This window comes from Setaria italica, chromosome VII, assembly GCF_000263155.2.
Source record: "Setaria italica strain Yugu1 chromosome VII, Setaria_italica_v2.0, whole genome shotgun sequence".
Lineage (NCBI taxonomy): Eukaryota > Viridiplantae > Streptophyta > Magnoliopsida > Poales > Poaceae > Setaria > Setaria italica.
In genome coordinates, this window is record NC_028456.1 from 9,928,929 (window position 1) to 9,950,830 (window position 21,902).

The window sequence follows — 21,902 nt, forward strand, 5'->3', positions numbered from 1 at the left end:
CATGAAGAACGCGGACATCTCCGGTGGCAACATGCTCATGAACAAAGTGTAGATCAAACTCCACATGTTTGGTGCGATGTTGCTGAATGGGGTTCAACGACATGTAGACAGTGCTAATGTTATCACAATAAACCAAGGTGGTGTGGCGCAGAGGAACATGCAGCTCAACAAGAAGTTGGTGGAACCAAGAAACCTCAGCAACAACATTGGCAACCACCTGATACTCAGCCTCGGCACTCAAGTGAGAGACTGCATTCCGACGCTTGGAAGACCAGGAGATCGGATTATCACCCAAAAACACGGCATAGCCTGATGTGGATTTGCGGGTGTCGGGGCAGCTAGCCCAATCAGCGTCGGAACACACAAGCAGATCAGACTAAGTAGATGGTTGCAGGAGAAAGCCCAGGTTAAGAGTTCCACGTACATACCGAAGAATGCGCTTTAAAGCACCAAGATGCGGCTCTCACGGGTCATGCATATGGAGGCAGACCTGCTGAACAGCATAGGCAATATCTGGACATGTAAATGTGAGGTACTGTAAAGCACCAGCAGGACTCCAAAAATCAGTGCCATTGATAAGAGGATCACCTTCAGCAGCAAACATCTTCGGATTAGTATCAACGGGGGTGGAACAAGGCTTGGAATCAGTCATACTGGCATGGTTCACAATCTCCAGCATAAACTAGCGCTGGGACAACATAAGACCATCTCCAGAGCCTTGCACATGCATACCCAGAAAAAGGATGAAGCTCACCAAGATCCTTCACGGAGAATTCCCGCTGCAAGGAATCAATAGTGCAGTGAAGCAGAGGTGTCGAGGATGCCATGAGAACTATGTGATCCACATAAAGGAGGACATAGATAGTGTTGTCGTTGCGATGATACACAAACAGAGAAGTGTCAGTCTTCGCCTCCACAAAACCAAGCTGCAACAAGTGGGTGGTGAAACGGCTGTACCAAGCGCAGGGTGCCTGCTTAAGGCCATAAAGAGATTGATTAAGCCGACACACATGATCAGGGTGAGCGGGATCCTCAAAGCTAGCAGGCTGAGCAGAATAAACTGTCTCTGACAATGTCCCATGAAGAAAGGCATTTTTCATATCCAACTAATGAATCGGCCAGCTGCGAGAGAGATCCAAGGAGAGCATTGTACAGACGGTGGCAGGCTTCACAATGAGACTAAAAGTCTCAGAAAAGCCAATCCGTAGGCACTGGGTAAATCCGCGCAGCACCCAATGCGCCTTGTATCACTCTAGAGAATCATCTGCCTTGAACTTGTGCTTAAAGATCCATTTGTCGGTTACAACATTGGCTCGAGCAGGATGGGGGATGAGATCCCACGTATTGTTGGCCAAGAGCGCATCCAATTCCTCCTTCATAACTCGGTGCCAATTTGGATCAGCGAGGCCGCTCCAGTAGGTGTGAGGCAGCGGCGACAGTGGGATGGAGTGGAATAGCTTCAGCAAACGAAATCCCAGCTTCCCGCTCAAGGTCATGACATGCTGATTTATCACAAGATGCACGGGAAGAGCACCGTGAGGGAGGGGAGCTAGAGCAGGAGCCTGCAGTCTGCGGGGCGATGTCCGAATCAGAGCATGGATGGGCCGGCAGGAGTAGACCCGGAGAGCCTGGTCGGAGTTGACGAGGGGCCCCCACTGGGAAATAATGCCGGCAAGGGCAGTGAGGCTGCTAGTAGCACCGCTGGAGGGGCCAGGCGGGGCTGAAGGCATGTGGCCCACAGCAGGAGGTGGCGTGCCCGGGGCTAGCGAGCTAGCAGTGCCAGTGAGGCCAAGCACAGTGGTCTTGGGACAGATGCCAAGAGGTGTGCCGATGAGGGCATCGCTAGGGCCGCCTGGGCCCTGAAGAGTGCAGTTGTTGCTGACACCGAGTGGCTGCAGAGCAGCGCCCAGCGGTGGAGTAGAGGTGACCAAAGGAGCAGAAGCTGCATGTGGCTGTGCGGGGGTGCTGGGCGAAGGCACAGCCGCACGTGGCAGTACAGATGCACCTGGGGGTGAACCTGCACGTGACAGAAGAGGTGCTAGACAGATATGTACTAGCACCACATTAGTAGGCTCCAATAAGAACTCAAACTCCTCACTAGCGGGTGGCGATGGCTGCAGGGAAAAGGGAAACGATGTCTCGTCAAACACCAAATGCTGAGAGATGATGACTCGGTTGGAGGATAGATCAAGACAACGGTAACCTTTATGATGAGCAGAATAGCCAAGGAGGACGCACAAGGTGGAACAAGGAGCAAGTTTGTGGGCTGCAGTAGCGGAAAGATTAGGATAGCATGCGCAATCAAAAACACAAAGGTGATCATAGGAAGACTTGGCACCAAACAATGCCATGTGTGGCATGAAGGAGCCAAGTGTTTTTGTGGGTAAGATGTTAAGCAAATGCGTGGCAGTATGCAGCGACTCAACCCAATAAGAAGGGGACATACTAGCTTGGAACAGGAGAGAGCGAACAACATTGTTGACACTCCGAATCATGCGCCTCGGCCCGGCCGTTCTCGTACAAGGTGTATGGGCAGGACATGCACAAGTGGACGCCATGAGTGAGGAAGAAAGTGCAGGTATTAGAGTTGTCAAACTCACAGCTGTTGTCGCACTGAATAGCTTTCACAGTGGCGCCAAATTGAGTACGCACATAGGAGAAAAACTTAGTCAAAGTCGCAAACGTGTCGGATTTGAGGCATAATGGAAATGTCCACAAGTAATGAGAGTAGTCATCAAGAATGAGCAAATAGTATTTGTATCCAGAGACACTAAGCACAGGAGACATCCACAAATCACAGTGTATGAGATCAAAATTGCTAGATGCTCGAGATGCAGATAACTGAAATGGGAGGCAAGTATGACACCCTAACTAGCACGCATGATAAATGGAACTAACTTCTTTATTAAAAAAGGAATTACAAAAGTGACTTTGGATAAAACTTCATGACCAGGATGACCAAGATAGCGATGCCATACCGACGGAAGGGAGAACGGGAAAAACTCGAACTCGTGATACTATGAAAACAATAGAGATTGCATGGAATAATAGATTGATTAGGTCATACAATGGGTACAACAATATTAGCCCCTGAGACAGGTTTATAGAAATAGAACCAATATCAGTGGTATCTTTGCCTAATACTATAATACTAATCAAGGGGCCACGGCGGTAACCGGCCCTAGCTCTAGTGTGGAGGAACCGCCCAAATTAGCTTGGCTAAAGCACACTTAATGTCGTCTGACACGCGATCTTGTACTTTAATCAAGTCAACTTGGTCGTCCGTCGGATTTCATCCGATAAACCACTTAATGCAGGATTGAGAAAGCAAAGCTCACACGAAGGTGAGGGGGTTAACCATAGTCCATCCAGAATTAAACATAATCTAGCGATTTATTACAACACAAGGTTCAAAATTCAACATAGTTTGCAGCATTTTCAAGCAGCGGAAATAAATAGACGGAAGCTAGACATCGTTGCATAATATCATGAAGAAGCCGGTCATGACATCAATGATCCCTATCCTCACCATCCGAGGAGGGATCCTACTCGATCATCCAACCCAAAGGAAGCTGGGTAGGCCAAGGAACATTTGCAGCAAACTCAGAGGTATCAACATCACCTAAAAAGATGTGCCACAAGCAAGGTTGAGCAACTATGCTCAACAAGACTTAACTGACCGGTTGGTACTATTCCGCCAACACCTAGACATGCAAGGCTTTTTGGTGGAGGGGTTTGTTTTTGCCAAAAGCAACTAGTGTAGGTCTTTACTTTCAATATTTTAGCCACAAGTTCTAAGCTCATTTACCTGTCAAAGTTAGCAACTATACTAAACAATCATAATTTCCAAGCAATTTATGACAAGCATCAATATTACGATCATCATCCGGTTCCATTCTTACTCAGTGTAGCATAGCGATCAAGCAGTCCCAAACTGTGAGAGGTAGACGAATCGATTCGAATTTATTAACCATGCATGGCAAATCTAATCCCACGACATCCGTGTACCACGTCGGGTTCACTTCATTTGTCAGCCGTCCCCATCAATTCCCGGACCCATGTCGGGCCCACTTCCCTTGGTATAAGGCTCCATAGACCCGGACTACCCCGTACTCTGACCGCACTTGTCACCACATGATGCACCAGGGGAAAACTAAGTTCCCAGAGATAGTGGGGCAATCCGCTCATGTCTCGGTTCAATCAGATACTAGGCTTCCCCATCCCATACTAGGTATGAGATTAGTACTTTCAAACACTTGATCACGAACACTATCACATCTCGACCTTAGTCCAATTTCATGTAGATAGAAGGGGCAAACCACCAAGTACCGAACATAAGCCTGGCCCCGTCCATCATCCTTACAGTTGCAACATAAGTAAAGCAATCAATTCCTATAACTCGCGAGTGACAGCCAATCACTCGACTTTTACCGAGTCCTATTAAGCATTGCAACTACTCGACTTATCATACTAGTGTTCATGTCAAAAGGTACTACATTCATGCATCTACGGTTTCAATCAATTCCTAGAAATGTAAATGCACAATCAAAGCAACCAAATATATTGCAAGTAGTTAAAGATAGGAGTTTATGCTCCAGGGCTTGCCTTCACACTTGGGGTTAGTGAACTGGTCCTTGGTTTGCTCTGGCACAGGCTCGACTCCGGCGTGCTGCAGATCCTCTATGGCTTCTTCTTCCAGCGCCGGGTGCAGCTCGTACGTACCGTCGGCGAGGGTCACTTCTACACGAAATGCAAATGCAACAAGTTCAATCTTCCATGCTTTCACATGCAGGATGCAAAACATGAAGTATTGCTGAAGTGTAAATTACATTTCGACCGCACTCACCTAAACAAGGTTCTAAACTTTTATTATCTTCATGAGGTAAGGTGTGTTGTGGCATAAACTCGAGGTTGATTTTGATGGTGATTGTGTACACATTTAAGGTTCTACAACTTAGACGTCATAAAGAAAGGTGGGATCATTCTAGAGTTGCTCAAGGTTTATTTGGGAAGTTATCCTATTTCTGAATATTTTTCTGTACCTCTCCTAAAATTACCATGATTACCCTTATTATTACTTAATGTTTTTCTCATCAATTCAATTAGGTTCATCTTCCAAATTTTATTTCATTAACCAAACAGCAAGCTATAAAGCTACAAATTTAACAACAACTTAACTTTGTCCTTGATAAGCTACTGCATAAATTTGAGATCCATTGGAGGTGCCTAAAAATAAATAAAATTGTTTCAATACCCAAAGGTAGCATGTAATTAACTATTTTGAAACACAAACCACAATGAATCTGGGTATGAAATTTTAACAGTAGGTTCTAGGGGTGAATTAGAGCCTTTGGTGAATTTTTCATAATTTTTAGTGAAGGACATCTATATTCCATATATTACTCTTATTCATTTTTCTCTAAAAAGGAAAGTGGGTTTTATTACTTTCAGACAAGGTTTCATATTTTTCTTGTAAACTATACTTCATCACTGAATTTCTCCATGTGGTTTCACGTTTTTCTCCTCTCTGGATTAAATATCGTGCAAAAGATAATTTAAACCTTAGATTGCAATTATAAAACTAAAACAGAGAGTTAACCATCTTAGCTAGGCTCCAAATCATTTTACCAAACTTCTATTCTCTGAGACAAGCACTTGAGAGTTGGATTCATCCTTTTAGCATTTTTTTGTGATTTTCTATGATTTAAATAGCTTAAATAATGATTAAATTGTATAACATTAATTCTAACGGTGACATGCACCAAAATTATTTTTATCAAAAACTATGCTTCATACTGAGTCTAACAAAATTGATTTGACATTTTTCCGATTTTTCTACAATTTATGGTGCATTTTCAAAGTTCACTATATTTTCTACCGAAAACAAAACAAAACCGAGGCAAACTTGCGATCTAGCCCTCACATCTATGGTTTAATTGCGCAGGAGTCCCTGGTTCTTGCGCTAAGACCCCTAGAAAAAGGTAAAAGACACAAGGGTGTCCCTGGCGGCGCGCACGGCGGCAGTTCGGCCAGAATCCGGCGATGCGCCGGCCAATCCCTGGCAAGAAGTTGCGGGGGAGGTGCGGGAGCTCACCGGGAGTCGATTGGCGACAGTTGGGGTGCGGAGGAAGCTCGTTGGAGGCAGAACGGCGCAGGGACGAAAAGCGGCCGCGGCGGCGAAGTGCGACGGCGTTCCGACGATGGTGGCTTCTCCGGTGGGCAACGGGCGGGTTCTAGAGCTGCGCAAGGGAGCAGCGATGCTGAAATGGGTGGTGGTGAGGGGCTGGGTTGGGCGGAGCAGGGGGCTCCACGGCGAGGTGACTTGGCGGTGGGCGCGAAACAGAGCAGGGGAGCGGGGCGAAGCTTCGCGAGCGGGGAAAGGAGCTCGGGCGGGGCGGCCAGCTACTTATAGGCGAGGTGAGGTAGGGCTCTGGCAGATGGGGCCGGAGGGAAGCCGGGGTGCTGTTGCTGCCATTAACGGCGGCAGCGCCATTGGCGGGAGGAGGGGGTGGCGCCACAGGCGAGGGCGCGGCAGGCGAGGCATGGAGGCAGGGTGAAGCGAGGCGTGCGCGGAGGGATGGCTTTGTCGGAGCGCCGGGTTGGCGAAGTGGGCACTCGAGGCGTCGTGTCCCGGCCTGGGACGGGGCAACGGAGCGGCACTGGTGGACGCACGCCATGGGGCAGGTGGCGATCGGAGCGCAGCGCATGTGCGCTCTGGCGCGCTCTGGGCGCAAGGGATTTGCGGGATCAGGCGACGAGGCGGTCTTCGAGCGCAATTTACTTCAGATTTTTGAACTGCGCGACATTAACTCCCTTTATAAAAGTTGCAGACCTAAGATCTAAGTTCAATTTTTGTAATTGGTTCAAGTTGTAATTCACAGCAGATTCGAAGATAAAATCCTTCAAAGTTTGGCACAACGCGTTCATCTCAGACTTAGCGAAAATTTCAAATTGTGCTAGAGTTGACCATTTTAGCTGTGTTTGACTTCATTTTTGAAAACCTTTTGTGCAGATTTTGGCTGGACTCATTTAATCAAAGTTGTTAAGGGCTCATAGCACTAAAACTTTCTTATATGGGTTGGCTTGAGCTTACATTTGAAAATGTGAGATAACGGGCTCCAAGATTGGGATTTTTCCTGCTTTACTTCATTTGTTACTGATTTGATTTTTTGAGTATTTGAATACAAAGTTGTTGGGGAAGATGAGTTCTACAACTCTTAGTTGGGTAAATTTTTAAGTTCTTATATAAAAATTTGAATTACTGCCTAAACACTCTTTAAGCTGTTGAGGGGCAAAAATGACCTTTTACTTGTCCAATTAGCTGTTAATTGCTATCTTAGGCTCTAATGGCTTCACTTAGGCTTAAACAAGGTTAATTAAGCTAGGGTCGTTACACCTGGCGTACACACCAAGGGCTCTACACGCACACAACACATACACGTGTCTAACAATCTCAAACAATTCTAAAGTTGGAGGTGATCAGAAATCTAATTCTACCATACCAAAACAATCCAGATCCTTATGGTTCTTGCTAAATGCTCTAACAAAAAGGAGTCCTAAAGAGGTCTTCAGCATGACATGGAAACTGCTCTGCTCTGTTCTTATGTTTCATGCCATTGTACTCACCCCATTTATGGGAGTGCGACTCGATGCTAAGAGCGAGCTCAGAGGAGATGACCTTCCAATTCTTAGGCACTGACATTACAGATACATTTGCCAATTAGTGATGCTAATTATAAGCAACCAAATATAATACAGTAGTTAATCCTAAACCAAATTCAATGTTCCATCAAGAACGACGATTGGGCTGCGAACGGAGTATTTGCCGGAGACCCACCGCAGGCTGCCTTCCACCGTGCCGTTGACGGGATTGGCAACTCTGCGGAACATCACAGTGAAATCCATCTTCTGGTTCACAGTGCTGAACTCCAGCCTCGGCGGCACCACCTCGACGGCGACGGTCTTGGGTGCCACGACCTCCGCCGTGTACACCGACACGGCCTCGCCAACGTTGGTCACCGTGCGCTTGACCTCGACCACCGGCGCCGCCGCCGTGAGCGTCACCAGGAACGACGGGTAGTTCAGGTCCTTGCCCCCGATCTTGCCGGACGATGCGCAGCTCACGTTCTGCAGCGGCTGTGCGATGATGTCGTTGACGAAGCTGTCGTTGTACCCGAGGCCGCAGACGTAGGTGAGGTACTCATGCGTTGAGAGGTCGTAGATGAGGCCCGGGTCCACTGCCTTGGTGGGGTTCACGATCCCCGAGCCCATGAGGAGGTGTGTCGCCGGCTCGCCGGTGATCTCGTCGGTGATCGGCATGCCATCCGGGTGCGTCACGTCGGCTGTCGTCATCATCGCGGACTTGATCGCGGTGGGTGACCACCCTGGGCGCGCTCGCTTCAGCACGGCCGCGATCCCCGAGAGGTGCGGCGCGGACATGGATGTGCCACTGATCATGCCGAAGGTGCGGCTGGGCGCGCTGGCGTTCCCGCCCGGGACGGCGGCCACGATGTTCGTGCCGGGACCGGTGATGTCGGGCTTCAGCACGCCGAGGCTTGACATGTTGCAGGGGCCTCGCGAAGAATAGCCCGCGACGGCCGGCCGGTAGGACGGGTCCAGCTCGACGCCGGTGAAATGGAGGTTCGCGGTAGGGTTGGACGTGGAGTTGATGTACGCCATGATCCTCACGCCGTCGGCCTGGCTAACGCGCGCCGCCGCGATGGTTATGTTCCCTGCGGGCTCTGTCTCGCCGCCCTCGGACTCGTCGTTGAACATGATAATGCCCACGCCGCCGGCGGCGCGGACCATCTCGCCGCGAATGGTGGCACCTTCCGAGCGGTCACAGAAGACGATCTTCCCACGGACGTCGACGGCCTTGAGTGCGGAGCCGTCTTCGAAGACGCCCGAGACGTAGACGAGCGGGGCTATCTTGACGGGCTTGTACCTCTGTTTGGCCTCGCCTTTGAACACCAACCCATTGCCGAGCCTGACCCTGGAGACGGCCCGGCGGGTCATGGTGCTCGCCGCCACGGTGAGCACCCATGGCGCGCAGTTGGTGACGGTCCCGTAGTCCGGGCCGGAGTTCCCGGCGCTCGTGCTCACGAAGACGCCCGACATGACCGCGGAGAAGCTCCCGACGGCGGTGAGGTCCTTGTAGAACGGCTGCTGCGTGTCGTCCCCAGCGGAGATGGAGACGACGTCCACGCCGTCGATGAACGCACCCTGCTCTATGGCGATGAGCTGCTTCGTGGACGGGCACGTGTCCTCGAAGCAGACCTCGTACGACGCCAGGTGCGCGCGCGGCGCCATGCCGGAGGCCGCACCGATGCTCTTTCGGAACACTTGGACGTCCCTGACGAAGGCGCCGACGGCGGTGCTGGACGTGTGCGTGCCGTGTAACCCCGGCGTCTGCGACCGCCCGCCGATGAGCTTCTTGTTGCACGGCGCGCCGCCGAACTCGCACCGACCCCGCCACTTGGCTGGCGGCGGCGGCATGCCCTCGTCGCTGTAGGACACGTGGCGTGGGTCGATGCCGTTGTCGATGACGCCAACGATGACGCCCTCCCCCATGCTGCGCGCCACGGCCCACATGCCCGTCTGCGGCGTGCTCACCCCGAGCAGCGCCGGCGTGTACGTGGTCCGGAGCCGGTAGTTGACGTCCGGGATGGCGTCGACGCACCAGTTGAGCCGGCGCAGCTCGTCCAGCTGCTGCGTCGTGAGCCGCGCGGCGAACCCGCTGACGACGTGCTGATAGGAGTAGACGAGCTGCCCGCCCTCCGGTGACCGGGCCTCTTCGAGGATCGCGCCGGCGCTGGTGTTCAGCAGGGAGGCGAGCAGCGAGGCGTGCCACTCGCGCAGCTTCTCGCCGTTCTCCTTGGGACCATTGGCTCGGCAGACGACCACCAGGAACGTACCCGTGGCATCGCCGGTGCCACCGGTGGCGACAGTGTCGCCCCCGACAGCGTCTGCTGGGGCGAGAAAGATGGCAAGGGCGGTGAGGACGACGAGGAGAGGTGGGGTGGATCGGATGTGCATGGTGGCGACGGCGATCCGCTCAATGATCTATGTATGTCTGCGCGGGATGGAAGGAAAGGAAATGAGAACATGAAGTGCTGTTGGGTTTTGATGGCGTGCTTTGAGGCCATGACCCACCATGAATGTCTGTTTTGAGCAAGGAGCAGAGCAATGCGCGGTGGTGGTTCGCTATTTTTAGCGCAAAATGAGAAGTGCAGCGGGAGTGAAATTAAACTGGAGCTTGGGCCGACTGAATTTAGCTCGCCGGAGTGCAGTGATTTTCGATGGCTATTCTATGCAACCAAGCTCGAACCAGTGGTCAGCTGCGGAGGACCCGGGGCACAAATTTTTCATTGTCAGAAGAAGATTTTAGCGCTACTTTTTTTCTACTTTATCAAAAAACACTATCGCAACCGATTTATAATATGAACTGGCTGTGATAATCGTTTCTTACTCAACTGTACAAAGATTATTTTCTTATTTCTACTAACGAGTATTTGTCGTTTGATAACCAACAGTTCAAACGCATTGAAACTGATTATGTAAATGTTTTCTTAAAATATGCAAATTGGAGAATGTAAAAATATGCAACATAAAAAAAAATAAAACTTCAAATTAATATTGTATGTTGATAAATCAACATAGACTAATGTTGGGAAAATGTGGTTCTATGTTATAAATAGAAAAATGAACGATAGAAACAATATATGAATTCACACATGGCCATGTGCGAAAATAACACATCTCAACTAATCTATTTTTCCAAACCATGCAATTATCAATGAGCTAAAGATTTTTTTGTAAAACTTTACAGAAGCTGTCCTTATATTCATTTTCAGTATAATACGTTTATGCTACACTTAGCCTTATTACTTTGGGAGAACTTGTACATAGTTTTAAACGACCTCTTACTAAAAAAGAAAGGAAAACTTACAAAGAAAGGAAGAAGAAAAAATGACCTACCACTAATGACAAACTAAAACTAGCCATAAGACCTAATGAAAAACAGCAGCTCCTTTAGCCCGCTTTCGATCCAGCATCCTCCTTCGGCAAGAATACCGGTCAACACCATTGTCACCGACGTCACCTCCCCCCTGAAAACCCTATTGTTCCATTCTAACCAAATTTTACAAATCATGAGCATGATCAAGCAGTCAAAACCTTTTCGGATCGCTTTGCGATCCTTTTCTAACCTTGTAACCACCACGACAACTCATCCCCAATAGCTGGGGTTAGTGCCTGCTTTTCGGAGACCAGGAGCAGTTTAAACCAGCATTCCCTGCTGAAGACACATCCTAACAGAAGGCGGTCATCCGTTTTCGGTTCTTGTGCACACAACGCACATTTTTCATAGTTTAGCAGGCCGTGATGAGACAAATGATCTGATGTCCAGCATCGTTTGTAGACTGCCAACCAGAAAAAGAATTTACATTTTAACGGTGCCCTCGCTTTCCAATTGTTTTCCCACAGTAGGTATGACCATGGAAGAAGGCCTTGTACGTGGTCTTTGCCGAGTGCCTTCCATCCGATGACCATTTCCACCTGAATTGGTCTGGGACTTTGGGGTTTAGGTAGTACTGGAGACCGTCCCACAAACGTATATATTGGGCAATGATCTGTACTGTGAGTGACCCTTTTATGTCCCTAACCCATCTTCGACCGGTCATGGCATCCTTAACGGTTCTAGTTTTGCGGCACCTTGTTGGGATTGTCTGGTAAAGATCCAGGAACACCTCCTTAATTGAAGACCCGTTAAGCCATCTATTCGACCAAAATAAAGCTGATTGTCCATCACCTACATCAACTAGAAGACATGCCTCGAACATGGAGACCACCTCCTTATCATGGGCTGCAGGTAGATCTATCCACGTTTTATCAGGATCACATCAACCTACATCTGAGGCAAAGGACCCATCCCATGACCCTCAGATCAATATGAGCCCAAGTTCTCCCAATTCCGTAGGGCAATAGACCTTAGGCCAAGCCACCAAGCATCCCCTTCCATAAGAAGCCTCGACGTAGTTTATCAATTGCTTTGATAGCCCAGCCAGCAGGCAGAGTAAGCGATATTGAGAAATAAGTCGTAATCGACGTGAGGTTCACCTTTGTTAAAATCGTACGACCTCCTGTGTTGAGCAGACCCGCTTTCCAAGTAGGTAGCTTGCCCGCAACTTACTGTTGGTATATTTGGTTGCATGCACCACATGATGCGTGTATGGATGATTCTGGATGGGGTGGTTCAACCAATTTGCTTGTACCATATGGTTCCCTCTAATTAGTAGAATAATGTATTAAATGGGATGACCTTATCCTGGATGAGTTGGTACAATTCACCAAACTAATAAAAAGATCATTATTATTTTGAATCATTTCATACATGAATCAAATGATACAGCCAACCAAACACACCCTTTGTTGACTAGTGGTTGTATACGTTCTTTCTGCAACTTGTGAATCGAGAGCGGCATACCCAAGTATTTGACTGGGAATTCTGTCACTTCACAAGGGAACACGTGTTGTGCCAACTGCAAGTGTGACTCGTCACAACGAATGGGGGTTAGATGGCACTTCGACATATTCGTCGCCAATCCAGAAGCACCCTCAAAGCACTCTAGAATGGCGCGAATCAACTTTAAATCTTGTTCCACCATATACATTTATTGGGAATGCATCAATTTCTAACTAATACTTATCCTATACCTGTATACATCCACGCTGGCACTGCACTTGCACCATCAATCATCAATGTCTAACAAAAACTTATCCTATACCCACTTGTCAAGGTCGAGAGATATGGAAGCGTATAACATTGTTGGTGTGCTGACCAGGATGAAAATGCCTTAACCCTTCGCACCGCCAACCAATGGAATCTTCATTGTCATGTTTAAATAATTGCAGAGCTGGAAGAGGTCCCAGGAGTCGAACCCCTCGTAATTAAGTTGTAATGCCATGATATATAGATTGACACAGAAAACGCAGTAGGATGTTACAGTTAGAGACGCGTATACGGTGAGTATATAAAGGCCGAGATCCTAAGAGATAATCTAAAGAAACCTAACAAATAGGATCCTCCGAATCACCAACTCACTCGACCTGGTGTCCGGCATTTCCATTGAAGGCCTTCTGAAGACGTGGCACATGTACCAGTCGTGGGTACTGAGATGTACAGACTCCACATGCATTGACAGATACGCAATCTGTACCAGAAGTAGTTAATTCGATGGTGCAAGTGCAGTGCCAGCGTGGATAATGCAAATACTTATATCCTATATCGATCTGTATATATCCCTCAAGCTTATTAGACAGTAGTACTACATCTAGTCATATTTTGTTGATTTTTTAAACAACAAATTCTTGCTGTCTCCACATTTCTTCGGAAAAAGCTTGAATTCTTAAAAAAAGAGCTACTTTTCCTGTCTGAACGTCAAGTATAAATGACTAAGGAAGCACCTCTCTCCTGCTTGCTTGGTCAACGAAATTATTTTTCAAAGAAGAAAATGGAACATATGTAACTGTGGCGGCTCCTGCGCTTGTCTATCCCCCGGCCGCTACTCTATATATGCATGTGCGTTCAGGCCCATGGCGAGATATAGGGGTCATTTCTAGTTGCCGGCCGGCCAGCTTAATTAGCATATGTAGTTTCCATTGATTTTGTACATAGGTATCTATACTTTCCTCGCAACAAGATAGCGCATCGATCGATCCATGAAGAGCTTCCTTCTCCGGGCAGCTGCTCGCCGGCAGCCGCGGCACGACGAGGAGGAGGGGGCAGCGTCGTCGTCGTCGGATCCACCGCCGTCTCCATGTCCTCCCCCGAAGGAGGATCCGGATGGGGCACCGCCACCGCTCTGCACTAGCAAACAAGTCATCGTCGTCGATGATGGCACTGACGGCGGCGATCTAGCCGCGGCGAACGGCTCTGGCCTGGCGGAGAAGCGGCAGTCAACGGCGGCAGCAAAGCAGCAGGCGTGGTGGTGGTGGTGGTCGTCAGCGCCGACGAGGGGCGTGGGGGTGGGGCTGGGGCTGGTCGTCGCCGGCCTCGTCTTCGTCGCCTTGCTCGCCGGCACCACCATCCGCCGCCTCGACTACTACTCATCGGTACCTAAATATAAACGAAGTTCTCTATTTAATTAATTACATGCATCATGCATGCTTCACAAGTTCACATGCAAGAACATGATCACCCATGTATACATATGCAACAACACGTAAAGTATAGCTGGATTCATCGACTCCTTCATATACTACTTCACGTATCGTTTTCTACTGCTGCAAAGTTTACCGGAGATAGCCAACCAGATTCGAGCACGCCTAAGTGTTCAGGACACGGCAAATAAACTTGACCTACTAGTAGCTGGGTAGCACTACCTATTAGTGCCACCGAATTCAACATTTTTCCGGGCCTTATTTTCCCTGCTTTTGACTTGGGAAAAAAAAATACAGCTAGCTGCTGCTCCAATCTTGGTTCTGCATCTGGACCACTTGCTTGCTGCTAGGACTAGGAGCGGCAGACTAGTTCAGTTTGACTGACCAAGACAGTTCGATGGTTGCGGCCTTGCGGGGCGTGCACGTTGCTGCAGGGAAAGCTCTGCCTGAGCTCAGAATACTGCGTGTTCGCGGGCAAAGTGTCACACGGGATAGTTGGCGCAATACATTCTTCCATCATTTGGAAAGAAAAAAACTGGTCGCTGCCGTTCTTGGTTTCTTATTTTCTTTTCTTGAGTACCTTCAGCTTCAAAGTTTTGAAACTTGCTTAGCAAATTCCATGGCAGTACGGCTAGGAATGAAAGGTCTGGCTCATCGTGGAATCTTACTTAACGAATTCCATGGCTCGGCACTCTGACTTTTGAGTTCGGCGGACTTGCTGTGTATGTGCATCGTGAGCTACCCTTGCGCTACGTTTGTTGACATGTGGCGCCGCTAGTGATTTTATTTTGTTTAGTTATTACTAGGCAGATGAGACACGGTGCCAGTTGAGCTCCAAGTCAACTAGTCAAGTCAGCAGCTGCTGTCAAAAATACCTGTTTTTGTGAAGAAAGGCTGCGATCTTATTATTCGATCATGAGCCTGTTACACCCAGTTACACTTGATTACCATCCATAAGACGTGATATGAAAGAGCGTGCACGGTCCAGCCAAACAACCGTCCAACAAACATCCATGATAATTAACTAAACATTGAGCTGAGCTCACATGTGAGCGCTTTAACTTCCTCCAGCCATCAGTGCTTGTGACTCCTGCGCCACCTCGCTGTAGCATACATAAACATTTTGTGTTCAGTACGTACCTTTGATCATTATTTAGTTATTTCTGGAATATGTATAAAATTCTATAAATTTATTTTGTTATGAGAATTTTAAATAAAATCCATACAAATGATTTTCATGTTCCTAAACAAAATATTTAAAGTTATCAATAATCAAAATTTCAAAATACATGTATTGCGATATGAGATGACTATATGACGTGAGAAGAACAATGTACATGGTTCCGAAAATTCCCAAATTAAACTCAACACCCATGCATCTTAATTGCAGGCCTTCCTGCTCGGCGGCGGCCGCGGCAGCATCAGGCGGCCTCATCACCACGTCCCTTCATCTGTGGCAAACCTCGTGCCCGTACCCTTCAACTGCGGCGGCAACGAAACGCACCCCTCCTCCTCGCCCCTGTCACCAGGAACATGTCGTCGTCGTCACGCGGCTGCAGCATCGCCGTCGCCATCACCGTCACCGTCGCCATCAGTAGAACCGAGGTCTTCGTCCTCCGAACGCGGACGGCCAGCTCCTCCTCGGTGCCCTGACTACTTCCGCTACATCCACTCGGACCTCTCGCCATGGCGCGAGGCGGGAATCACGCGGGAGGCGGTGGAGCGCGGGCGCGGCCGCGCGGCGTTCCGGTTGGTGGTTCTGGGCGGCCGCGCGTACGTGGAGGCGTACCACCGCGTGTTCCAGACGCGGGACAGCTTCACGCTGTGGGGCATCGCGCAGCTGCTTGCGCGCTACCCTGGCCGCGTCCCGGACCTGGACCTCATGTTCAACTGCGAGGACATGCCCGAGCTGCAAGCCGCCGACTTCCCCCGGCCGTCCGAGGCGCCGCCGCTGTTCCGCTACTGCAAGGACGACGCCACGCTGGACATCGTGTTCCCGGACTGGTCCTTCTGGGGCTGGCCCGAGGTCAACGTCCGCCCCTGGGCGCCGCTCCTCCAGGAGATGGACCGCGAGACCCGCCGCCTGCCGTGGCCGGAGAGGGAGCCCTACGCGCACTGGAAGGGCAACCCCGGCGTGTCCACCCAGCGCGCCGACCTCCTCCGGTGCAACGTCTCGGACAAAATGGACTGGAACGCGCGCCTGTTCAGGCAGGATTGGAACGCCGCCATCCGAGGCGGGTTCAAGGACTCCAACCTGGCGAAGCAGTGCGCGTACAGGTACAAGATCTTCGTGCAGGGGCGGTCATGGTCGGTGAGCGAGAAGTACATCCTCGCCTGCGACTCGCCCATGCTGCTCGTCGCCACGCCCTACAAAGACTTCTTCTCCCGGGGGCTCGTCGCCGGCAAGCACTACTGGCCGATCGACCCCGCCCGCAAGTGCCCGTCCGTCAAGTTCGCCGTCGACTGGGGCAACGCCCACCCGGCGCAGGCGCAGCGAATGGCCGAGGAGGGTAGCAGCTTCGCTAGGGAGGAGATGAGCATGGACTACGTCTACGACTACATGCTGCACCTGCTCACTGAGTACGCACGCCTGCTCCGCTACAAGCCGACAATTCCAGAGAGTGCCGTCGAGCTCTGCCCCGAGTCCTTGGCGTGTGCCGCGCAAGGCCGCGAGCGGCAGTTCATGATGGAGTCCAGGGAGAGGTTCGCCGCCGATTACGAGCCCTGCACGCTGCCTCCACCGTTCACCGCAGGTGAACTCAGGGACATGGCCCGCAGAGAGGAAGAAGTCCTCAGGAAGGTGAAAAGGATGGAGAAACATAGCTAGCTTCGACAAATTTAAGCAGTATAGCTAGCTGTAGATATCAGAAGGCTCGTGTGCCCAAAATTGATCCCTTCGTTGCTGAACCAAATTTAACCTTACTGATCAAATTTTTGGCTTCCTTATGCTCAAGCATGTGAATAAAATGGTGAACCAAACATCACCCTAATGGGAACGTATCGGGTGGGAACCATCTACCCTGTGCAACCTTAGAAATTATGAATCAAGATCACAAGATGCTAATCTAATGGATAGGGTTAGAGATGGGATTATTTTACGCTTAAAACCCCCACCCGCTAGCCACTTTTTCCAATATTACCCTATAGCCAGGCGTCCGTTTCCCCTGCCCTTCCATCACGAGTCGAGAGTCCTGCCGCCGCCATGCTCGTGAGACCTCACCAGACCTGGCGCAAGTCCCCAGCGGCGTGTCCATGGGCCATGGCGTCATCCACCGACGACCGCGCCGCCACCAATGGCAAGCATTGTAGGGTGCTCCTGCCCTTCACGTGCAAGCCTGGTCCGTTGAATTCCATCCACGCGCGCGCCATGCTCTCCGTCGCCATCGAAGCGGCTCCGGCCCGAGCATGGCACTGACATATCTGCTACTTCTTTGTAGCGCATTCCCGTCGAGCTCACTGAGGGAATCGTCGCCGTGGAGGCCCTCGTCGTTGGCCCGACTAGCGGAGGGGCAAAGGCGTGGAACGTCGAGGTAGGGTGGGACAGCGATGGCGCTTTTCGGGGGTGGGTAGCCGGAGTTCGCGGGTGCGTGCGGCGTCGAGGCGGGCGCGGGCGGCCGTGGAAGGCTGCCCCAGGCGGCCAGGCGAGCGGGTGGCCACGCATGGAAGTCCGGCGCAGGTCGCGGAAGGACGGTGGAGGGCAGGCGTGGAAGGTAGGCGGCGCAGGCGCCACCCCACGGGCGGCGGCACCCTCACCACACCGGCGGAGGGCCACGGGCGGCGATGGAAACCGGGCGGCGGTGGGACCCCAGCCTACTCGCGAATCACCTCTCACAGGCGTGGCGGCAGCGGGACTCATGATGGAAGGGTAGGGGAAACGGATGCTTGGCTGCAGGGAGGTGGGTATTGGAAAAAGTGGCCGGCGGGTGGGGAGGGGCTTAAGCACAAAATAATTCCACCTCTAACTCTATTCATTGGATTAGTATCTTGTAACCTTGATTCATAGTTTCCAAGGTTGCACAGGGTAGATGGTTTCCACCTGATACGTTCCCCACACTATAGTCAAGCTTCACCAAATTTAACCAGTAACCAGCCGCAGATACCTGAAGACCTGTAATTCTGTGCTCCCCCATGTTGTTGAACCTTTAACATGAGTACCTTACTGATCAAATTTTGGCTTCCCTCTTTATGCTCTGCTTGTGAGTAAACGGTCGACCAAACAACCTCATATATACTATCAAGTTGGCCCGCGCTAATAGCGTGGCTAGATTTGCTACAATATATTTTTTTATTGTTGACCATCTTCTTTGTTATTGATCATCTTTTTCCCTTTGGAGAAAATTGATTTCTTAATTCATCCTTTTCTCTCTTCCGACCTTTCTTTCTATCCCAGCTGCCTTGTGCCTCCACCCATAGCAATGAAGCCTTTCTACCCTTCATCAAGTGCTTCATTTGCACCTTCCTTCTCAATAATGACCTTTCTTCAAACCATTGCTAGGAGGCTATTTAGGGGGTGTTTGGGAGCACTCCACTCCATGAAAAATTGCTCCACTCCACCAACTCCAAAAATTTCGCAGCCAAACACGTCTAGCTCCAGCAACTCCGGCTCTAGGAAAAAAGGTGGAGCAGGGGGTAGATCCACGTTTTTTGTGGAGTACCTCAAGAGGTGCTCCAAAAATCCCTTTTACAGACCTCCTCGTGGAGTTGGTGGATATTTATGTTGGAGGTATGCCCTAGAGGCAATCATAGAGATGATGATATTCCATTTGTATCCATGATTTGTACATTGTGTTCATTGAATATCCATTAAAGGCTACTTGAATTGATTTGCAATTATGTAAATTGTATGTGAAACTCTTTACTTGTATGGTTATTCTAAAGTTGTCCCTAATCGGAGTTCATGTGAGAACACACATGAATATTAGACTAGCACATGTATTAGTTGATGACTATGTTTCACAAGTCATGGACATGGAAATGTTGAACTAATAATGTGGACACATGTGGAGACATGTGCTAGGACTGACCCAACACGAGAAGTAGTTCTCTCTTTAAACAACATATACGCTTTGTCCTTAGACCTGAGATTGTCGCATGTATTCTAGATGTGGATCGACCTACTTAGGGGCTATCAAACGCTACGCCATAACAGGGTAGTTATAAAGGTAGCTTTCGGGTTTGTCAAGAAGCATGCTATGAGACATGGTCAATCAAGATGGGATTTGCCCCTCTCTGATTGAGAGTGATATCTCTGGGCCCCTCGAGTGATCGGATCCGAAAATGCATGGCCATGCTACGTACGGTTAAGAGTTAACCTACAAAGGGATTTCGAATCACAGGATCGAGAAAGAGCGGTCGGCTTGAAGCTAGACCAAATATCGTGAGGCAAAGGGAATAGCATGTATATTATGTTGTGATGGTTCGTCTGATATGATCTTCGTGTGCGTATAGGAGTTGGCACGCCTTGCTAGAGGCCGCTACCGACTATTGGGCCGAGTAGGAGTACTCCGGCCATGTCTATACGTATCCGAACCCATAGGGTCACACACTTAAGGGGCTGGAAGCCCAATTCGGATCTGATCCGAGTTGGAAGTACTAATGGGCCTCGGACCCAGAGGCCCGTTAGGAACCTCTATAAATAGAGGGGTGGGGGCGCCCTAGGGTTTACACCTTTTGGCAAAACACATCTGCCGCGCCTCCCACGCCCTCGCCTGTTGCAACTCGCGGATCTAGCAGTCTGGCTTGCGACGCTTCCTCCCTGCACGTGTGGATACCTTGGAGGTGTTGCGCCTGCAGCACTTGGACGAGCCGCCGACGAGCTACGACGAGCCGCCGACGAGCCACGACGAGCCGACGACGAGCCGCGGCACGAGGGCGATCTTGCTGCACGTGGACGAGCTGCTGAGGAGCTGCTGGACGTTGACGTGATCGACTACGTACGACTACGTTGATCGACTACGTACGACTACGTTGATCGTCTTCACTGCATCGACGCAAATCTACATCTTCCGCACCAGTAGTGCGTCGAGTGGTAATCCCGTGATCCTTATACGGCAGTTCTTCCTGGTCTTACGCGGTAGAAATTTTGATTTGCGCTAGTGTAGCCTACCTCGTAACCCTACAGTGGTATCAGAGCTGTAGCTATTTAGTTTTGGATTCGGGATGTGTGCATATGGAGATATGCGAGTTTTCAGTTTGATCTATGTCCTGGTTTCGTGCTCTTGCTGCAATGGTAGTGTAACGACATACTCCTACCGGTCGGTTTCCGCCATCGGAGTTAAGTGATACACGTAAATCCAGTTGCAGTGAGCGAAGATCAATATGATTGGTCGAATCGAAATCTAGGGTCATACGCCAGGCGCATTAGATGTGCAAAAGTAGATGGGATCTATTACCGAGGTCGGGATTTTTGCCGTATGCGTATGCTTCGGTAAATCAGCCGTAACTTTTCGGTACGATCTTGGATCGGGGCGAATTTTATATGAAAATTGATCTACAGAAAAAGTTACATATGAAATTCAACGGCTTTGCCGTTTTCGGTGAAATTAGATTTCTCAAATTCAGCTTGGAAGATGGAGTTTCAGGCATCCGAAGTTTGGAACGTTAGAACGCCTAACTCTATTTTGCAGGATGTATGTATATATCTTGTGATCAATATGGCCCCTTTGTGTATGTGATGCATGTGTGTAACTCATTCATGACCTACGTGTCACGCGTACGGCAACACGGCAGGAGCCATATGTGTTGTCACCTTAATGTATTTAATGGTCTGCGTACCAATCTGTGATGATCCAAGCAACTATGTAATCTTCATTACTAGCTTCTTTACTAGCTATTAGGCGTAATAGCATGTTCTAGTTCTTGGAGGACTCATCACCAGGAGGATGGCGCACATGGAACATGGAGATGGAGATCACCATGGTGAACAGATTCTATGGAGATGGAGATCGCCATGAGAAAAACGGGCCATACTGTGTCACAACTATGTGAATGCTATTCTGTTTATGTTTTACTTTCTGCATGCTATGATGTTAGAAGTAGAACGATCCCTCACAAAGTTTAAGTTAGTATGCCCTCCCAACTAAAACTTGCACCGTCCCATGTCTTGTACAATTAGTGGTGGGTCTATGAAATTAGGGTACCACTAGTTTTCCTTGACTAGACGGGTTTGTGTCGGACACTTACGCGCATAAGGGTTGGTTTGCTTAACAAGGTTATCTTAACGGTTAAGGACCTTGGGGAATAAAGGTTGGGCACCAAGACATAGAGATGTCACCCAACAACAGGAGTCATATGTGATATAGCAAGAGTTGCTTACCGATCTACCTTGTTTGCTAGCGGTGATGCTAAAGCTCACTAGTAGACTTGTTAGTTGTGGATCCTAAATCACTAAGTTTCAATAGAGGGATATTGATTTTAGTGGGAGTAGATTCTGTTAAAATAGCTTAATGTGATTTGCTCTATCATGGATACGTTTGTCTTAGTGTATTTTGCATTACTTTTGTTGTAGATTAAATGGCACCTAGCAACACCACCACATCGTTTGCTTTGCGTTTGGTCCTTGAGAAGGACAAGTTGAATGGAACAAACTACTCGGATTGGATCCGTAACCTGAGAATTGTTCTCAGGGCTGATAAAAAGGAAGATGTTCTAGACACCCCACTACCACCAGTACCTGCTGATGATGCATCTGCTGCCGTTAAGGCTGCTTACAAGAAGGCATTTGATGCTAATCTTGAGGTAAG

General features: G+C 49.5%; 2 protein-coding genes across 2 annotated transcripts; one reads left to right on the forward strand and one right to left on the reverse strand.

Annotated features, from left to right (window-relative positions):
* Window positions 1–7,767: 7,767 nt before the first annotated feature.
* On the reverse strand, window positions 7,768–10,035 carry LOC101758027 (subtilisin-like protease SBT1.4). The gene has a single exon (XM_004975084.1). It carries the CDS (start codon window positions 10,033–10,035, stop codon window positions 7,768–7,770), a length of 2,268 nt encoding a protein of 755 aa, XP_004975141.1.
* Window positions 10,036–13,615: 3,580 nt separating this feature from the next.
* Window positions 13,616–17,106, forward strand: LOC101781556 (O-glucosyltransferase rumi). The gene is made up of 2 exons (XM_004977747.3): window positions 13,616–14,112; window positions 15,551–17,106. The coding sequence occupies exons 1-2, from the start codon at window positions 13,720–13,722 to the stop codon at window positions 16,985–16,987; spliced, it is 1,830 nt and encodes a 609-aa protein (XP_004977804.1). The 5' UTR covers window positions 13,616–13,719; the 3' UTR covers window positions 16,988–17,106.
* The last annotated feature ends 4,796 nt before the right edge of the window (window positions 17,107–21,902 follow it).

Coding starts and splice junctions, on each gene's coding strand:
- LOC101758027 (XM_004975084.1), bottom strand. CDS start 10,035: ATGCACATCCGATCCACCCCACCTCTCCTCGTCGTCCTCACCGCCCTT.
- LOC101781556 (XM_004977747.3), top strand. CDS start 13,720: ATGAAGAGCTTCCTTCTCCGGGCAGCTGCTCGCCGGCAGCCGCGGCAC. Junction 14,113..15,550: donor GCCTCGACTACTACTCATCG/GTACCTAAATAT, acceptor TCTTAATTGCAG/GCCTTCCTGCTCGGCGGCGG.